This window comes from Vipera berus, assembly GCF_964194415.1.
Source record: "Vipera berus genome assembly, chromosome: 1".
Classification (NCBI taxonomy): Eukaryota; Metazoa; Chordata; class Lepidosauria; order Squamata; family Viperidae; genus Vipera; species Vipera berus.
The window spans coordinates 282,363,824-282,370,751 of record NC_138202.1 but is presented as its reverse complement, the minus strand read 5'-3'; the positions used below and the strand labels follow the sequence as shown (position 1 = coordinate 282,370,751).

General features: G+C 44.9%; 1 protein-coding gene across 1 annotated transcript; it reads left to right on the top strand.

Moving 5' to 3' along the window:
• Positions 1–556: 556 nt before the first annotated feature.
• On the top strand, positions 557–2,563 carry PRR18 (proline rich 18). Its single transcript, XM_081314293.1, has one exon. It carries the CDS (start codon positions 708–710, stop codon positions 1,491–1,493), a length of 786 nt encoding a protein of 261 aa, XP_081170419.1. The 5' UTR covers positions 557–707; the 3' UTR covers positions 1,494–2,563.
• The last annotated feature ends 4,365 nt before the right edge of the window (positions 2,564–6,928 follow it).

Here is a 6,928-nt window from a genome sequence, read left to right as displayed (position 1 = left end):
TGCCTTGGCTAAATGTGATAAGGCTTAACCTCGGTTAGGCTTCAGTGACTTACGCTTGTTTGAATTCTCGCTCCGTTTGGGAAACATGACTCACTGTAGCAGCGCCCTAGGCTACTAGCACGCAATCTAGAAGCCAATAGGCATGTTCACAGGCTATTGTCAACGAGAGATTCGCGTTTCAATGAACTTGGTAAATTTGGGGATTTGGAATTGAAAGCTATCGGCCCAGCAGCATCAACTAATAATCGAAAAGTCCCACAAGTGGCAGAATCCACTCGGGGCAGACTCCCAGTAGTAGATCACTCCCTTTACCTTTTGGGGGGGTCGAGGAACTGAAGCTTCGAAAAAAGGGCCCAGCTTCTACGGTAGCTTGATCCGCCTCGGCTCTTCTCTCTTTGCCAGACAGGGGGCGAATTTCAGCCTTCAGGCAGCGGATTGGCTCTACGGCCAGCCCTAATTCAAAGCCCTCTAGCCTCGCCTCGCCTGCCCGTCGCCGCTCGCTCGGCTCCTCCTCTGGAGTCCGACCCGCCGCGTGTCTCTTTCACCGGCAGCATCAGAGAGCTCCGGTGGCGCGCGGCGGAGCTGGCGGGCTGCTTCGCCGAAGGCTGGGAATTCCGCTGGAGTGGGCGAGTCTTTGAAGAGATGCCTAGCTGAGCGCGGACCCAGGAGGAGGAGGAGGAGGAGGAGGAGAAAAAGTCTCCCCCGCCATGTCCTTGCCTCCTATCGCGCCGCCACCTTCGGCCGCCCCCCGATTGCAATCGAGGAAGCAACACCAGCCGTCGCCTCCGGCGGCGGCTCCTCGAAAGCCGATGGCGGTGCTGGCGACGGCCCCTCACGCTCCAGGCAAGCCTCCTCGGAAAGGGCGCGGCGTGCCTTCCGAGCGACCCGCCGGCTTCTCCAGTTCCTGGCCCAGCGCCTCCCTGCAGAAGCAGCTGCCGCGCAGCAGAGCGGCCCAAGGCAGCAGGAACGTCCCGCCGCCCGAAAGAGGGGCGGCGGCGGCGGCGGCGGCAGCCTTGAGCGCTGCCTTGTCTCGCAGCCGGGGCCGCTCGGGACCGCCAGCCGGCGGCACGCACTCCTGCGAGAGCCTGAGCGCTGCGCCGGGAGGCCGCGGGGAGGCTTCGCTGCGCTTCTCGCTCAGCCTTCCCCCGGAGGCGATTCGGGTTCTGCAGCGGCGGAGCCTGGAGAAGCAGCAGCGGCCGCGAGGGCGGGTGGCCCGCTTCTCTTCCCCCGACGCCTCCAGGTGTCCTCTGGCGGGCACCTCGTCGCCCGAGGGGGACTTGCGCGCCTTGCTGCAGGTGTCGCTGCTGAACGAGCGCCACCGCTACGACGACGTGGAGTACGAGGAAGACGAGGCGGCCGGCGACCCCGGAGCCTTCACGGCGGACGAAGGGCTGGTGCGAAAGTGCACCGAATGGCTCCGTGGCGTGGAAAGCGCCGCTGCCCGGGATCGGGCGGGCAAGATGGACAGCCTGCCTCACTTGAGCACCCTTTGAGCCACCGGGCTTGTTGCCGCCACAGCCTTTCGCAACCGGCGTGGCCCTTCGGCAAGGCGCTCTTCCGAAAAAGCACCGTTTGCGAATAAAAATGCTTACCATTCCTTTTTCCCCGTTGCTTTCTAGCTTATTCCTGCGGGGTGGGGGGGGGACCTGACTTTCTACATATGGGTCGTACTGTATGTGGTGGATTTCGGCCTCTGTCGGCTCCGGATCTTTCCTAGGGAGGTGGGTGTGGTTTTCTTTTTGTGCCTTTCCTTCTGAAACACCCAGGCGGCAAGCCCTGCCATTCTAATACCAGCGGTTGCTAAGGAAGCAAGGTGGCCTCATGTTGTACAACGGTAGCTTTATGTAAAATGCACTTTGAAGGAATTGTTACTCCCCAGTCAACACCATCTCTTTGCTGATAGCACATCAGAAAGGCACTTACTATTGTCTCCCAACATATGTGTCAAATATGTCTGCCAAAAGAGCATCCTCCCTTCACCTCCGCTTCTGGAAATCTGCTTCACTCCTTAAATGGATTAGTGTTACCTATCCAGCATTTTTTTTTTGCATAGTGTTAAGGAAAAAGACACAGGAATGCAAGTCATCTGTGTGTGTTGTTCTTTGCTAAGGTAGTATAAATGTTTGAACATGAAAGATGAGAATGGTGAAGTAAGTTTAATGCCTCAAGTGTATATAGGTTTTATTAATAACAGCCAAATATGTGTGTTCAATTTTTATCATCTCTATTCAATTTGTTGTAACACATTGTTTTATTTTGTTAACCTATGTAAAAATTGAGGACTGCTGTGTAATTTGAATCTGTTCCAAATATGTTTGGGACAAGTTCACCTTACTGAAAAAGGGGAAAACATCTGAATGCTTGCTGAGATCCAGGGGAGTTAAAGGAAGACTGAAAAAAAAAATTCTCCATGGTTTATTTCAACTTTCTGGATGTGCTCTGAGGGTGACTCTGAAGCTTATGGATTAACTTTCATTTTCTCAACAGAGACAAAAAGAAGTATGCTGTCTCTATTCAAAGTGTTTGTAACAAAAATATTTTTATTAGTACTTTGTAAATATAGAATAGCACAGTGATTTTGTAAACCTGCAACATTTCTATTTATTTGATTAAACAGTAAAAGTTTGTGAGACATTGTGTGTGCTTTTGTTTAATATCTTACATTTTCACAGAAAATTCACTAATGAAGTCACCATTGGCAAGGCATATTTTTTATTTCAGTAAAGAGGCTTACATATACTTTTCTCTACATCAATCTGTTTATCTCATTGGAGTGTTTGTACTTCGATGAGAGCTCAATTTATTCAGAAAGCAAGTGGTAGGAAATAAATACCTAAATATTTATAGTACTTGATTTTTTTCAATAGCTTTATCATTTATTTGCCAAATATCAGAAAGAATAAATTATTTTTTATGTAAACTAGCAGCTTTATTTTAGTAAACTTAATCTCTAGGTTATTCTTGCGGGCGGGGAAGAACACTACTGGTCCTACTCATCTGCAAAGGCCAACTTGGGATATGCTAAAATAATGTTATCATCTCAGTGTCTCCCAATCTTGGTCAATTGAAGATGTGCGAACTTCAAACTCCCACTATTCCCCAGCTGGCCAGCCTGGAATAGGGTGAAATGGACATGGGTGATAGCTGAGGGATAAAATTTCAAATGGCAGGAGCCAGAATGATGCTACTAATGTGAAAAAATTAACTGCAGGAAGCCAGAAAGCTTGATTTGCTTCTTGATTTCTTTTGACACGGGAACGCGAGAGATAATTCCTCATTGTCTTTACATTTGATTTGCATAAAAATGCTCCCATGCAGCAGCATTATCAGCTTGAGAAGGCCACAGGTCAATAGAAGCCATCTAAATTCTTCCCCAGCCTCTAGTTGATAATGACAGTGTAAAGATAACTTCTTAAGAACTTAAATATTTCTCAGCCAGACGGTGTTGAGATTTTTACACTGATCAACAATCAAGCAAGCTAATCTGAAACTTGCTTGTTCTATGGAAGGTGCAGGCTGGGATTATGCACTCGGCAAGCTTATTACAAAAACATTTTGTATAGAGCTTGCCAATTTTACATGGTGGGGTAGTTGGGTTATCATTTGCCAGATTTTTCTTGCAGAGATTGGGTGGAATGGCTCAAGTTATAAGGTAGCAGTAGGAAATTGTTGATGCTTGCAAATAGGAGAATTGGTATAGAGGCCCAATAAGTGGGATTTGTTTTCAAAAATCTGGGGGGAATTAAGTCCCCTTCAACCACTTTGCTGTTCTTTCAGTGGGAGAGCAAGTTAAATATTTCTGAATTTGAAACTGATGGCCCCCCTTAGACAGGAGAGACAGAAATTGCAAAGCCTTGATTTCTCCACTGACTGATGCATGAAATAGGTTACAGTAGTGGGTGTCCTCATGCACAATGAATTTTTAGAACTAGAACTAGATCTACTGGCTACATAGGATTAAAGACACCAAAACAAGTTATCATTTTGTTGAGAACTGCTTGTTGGAACTTTTAAAAAAACAAACAAACAAATTTTATTAATTTTCTAATTTCACATCCAAATATTTATGAAGCAATGTGATTGGGTGATCAAGGTTAACAATAACAACAACATCTTTAGTGATCAGCTCAGGTTACATCAACAAGAATTCCCTCTCCAGTTCCCTTAATTACAATAACATAATCAAATTAATACATTTCTAATTGTAACATAATCAATTAGAACAATTTTCAATACATTTTCACTTATACATATCCCAAGTCCTGTTGTTAAATTTTACCTAATTGCAATACAGTGTTCCAAAATAACCTATAGTATCTAGAAAACTTAATTTTCTGGTAACCCACATTTCCCCTATTTGATTATATAATAATTATCATGTCTAAAATACAAACATTGTTCACTTCAGTGCATTCTTATTTTATACAAATATATTCTGTTTATCATCTTAATGTTGTTGTTAGCTGCGAAGTTGTGTCCGACCCATCGCGACCCCATGGACAGTGTTCCTCCAGGCCTTCCTGTCCTCTACCATCTTCGGGAGTCCATTTAAGCTCACACCTACAGCTTCAGTGACTCCATCCAGCCACCTCATTCTCTGTCGTCCCCTTCTTCTATTGCCCTCAATCTTTCCCAGTGTTAGGCTCTTCTCCAGTGAGTCTTTCCTTCTCATTAGGTGGCCAAAGTATTTGAGTTTCAACTTCATGATCTGGCCTTCTAAAGAGCAGTCGGGGTTGATCTCCCCTAGGACTGACTGGTTTGATCGCCTTGCAGTCCAAGGGACTCGTAGGAGTCTTCTCCAGCACCATAGTTCAAAGGCCTCAATTCTTTGGCGCTCAGCCTTTCTTATGGTCCAACTTTCACTGCCATACAGTACATTGCAACTGGGAAGACCATAGCCTTGACTATACGCACTTTTGTCGACAGTGTCATGTCTCTGCTTTTTAGAGTGCTGTCTAGGTTTGCCATGGCTTTCCTCCCGAGGAGCAAGCGTCTTTTAATTTCTTGGCTACAGTCTCCATCTGCAGTGATCTTGGAGCCCAGGAAAATAAAATCTGTCACTACCTCCATTTCTTCCCCATCTATTTGCCAGGAATTGAGACGGCCGGATGCCATGATCTTGGTTTTCTTAATGTTAAGTTTCAACCCAACTTTTGCACTCTCCTTTTTCACCCGCAACAAGAGGCTCTTTAGTTCTTCACTTTCTGCCATTAGAGTGGTATCATCTGCATATCTTAGATTGTTAATATTTCTCCCAGCAATCTTAATTCAAACTTTTGATTCATCTAGCCCTGCCTTTCTCATGATGTGCTCTGCATATAAGTTAAATAGGCAGGGCGACAGTATACAGCCTTGCTGGACTCCTTTCCCAATTTTGAACCAATCAGTGGTTCCGTGTCCAGTTCTCACTGTTGCTTCTTGACCTGCATATAGGTTTCTCAAGAGACAAATAAGATGGTCTGGTACTCCCATCTCTTGCCACAGTTTGTTGTGATCCACACAATCAAAGGCTTTAGCATAGTCAATGAAGCAGAAGTAGATGTTTTTCTGGAACTCTCTAGCTTTCTCCATGATCCAGCGTATGTTGGCAATTTGGTCTATAGTTCCTCTGCCTCTTCGAAATCCTGCCTGTACTTCTGGTAGTTCTCGATCCACATACTGCTGGAGTCTAAGTTTGTAGGATTTTAAGCATAACTTTACTAGCATGTGAAATGAGTGCAATGGTGCGATAGTTTGAACATTCTTTGGCACTGCCTTTCTTTGGAATTGGAATGTAAACTGATCTTTTCCAATCCTGTGGCCACTGTTGAGTTTTCCAAATTTGCTGGCAAATTGAGTGTAGCACTTTTACTGCATCGTCTTTTAAGATTTTGAATAGCTCAGCTGGAATACTGTCACCTCCACTAGCTTTGTTGTTGCTCAGTTTTTCTAAGGGCCACTTCACTTCATATTCTAGGATGTCCGGCTCGAGGTCAGTGACCACCTCATCGTGGTTATCAAGGACGTTAAGCTCATTCTTGTATAGTTCTTCTGTGTAATTTTGCCACCTCTTCTTAATCTCTTCTGCCTCTGTTAGGTCCCTGCCATTTTGACCCTTTATCATGCCCATTTTTGCATGAAACGTTCCCTTCATCTCTCCAATTTTCTTGAAGAGATCTCTGGTCCTCCCTATTCTATTGTTTTCTTCTATTTCTTTTCACTGTTCATTTAAGAAGGCATTCTTATCTCTTCTAGCTATTCTCTGGAATTCTGCATTCAATTGGGTGTATCTTTCTTTTTCTCCCTTGCCTTTCATTTCCCTCCTTTCCTCAGCTATTTGCAAAGCTTCCTCAGACAGCCATTTTGCTTTCTTGCATTTCTTTTTCTTTGGGATGGTTTTAGTTGCTACCTCTTGTACAATGTTGTGAACCTCTGTCCATAGTTCTTCAGGCACTCTGTCTATCAGATCTAATTCCTTAAATCTATTTGTCACCTCTACTGTATATTCAACAGGGATATGATTTAATTCATACCTGAGTGGCCTAGTGCTTTTCCCTACTTTCTTCAGTTTAAGCCTAAACTTTGCAACAAGAAGCTCATGGTGTGAGCCACAGTCAGCTCCTGGTCTTGTTTTTACTGACTGTATAGAGCTTCTCCATCTTTGGCTGCAGAGCACATAGTCAATCTGATTTCAGTGTTGACCATCTGGTGATGTCCATGTGTAGAGCCGTCTCTTGGGTTGTTGGAAAAGAGTGTTTGCTATGACCATCGTATTCTCTTAACAAAATTCTATCAGCCTGTGCCCTGCTTCATTTTGTAATCCAAGGCCAAACCTGCCTGTTATTCCAGTTATCTTTTGGCTTCCTACTTTAGCATTTCAATCCCCCATGATGATAAGAACATCATTTTTTGGTGTTAGTTCTATAAGGTGCTGTAGGGCTTCATAGAA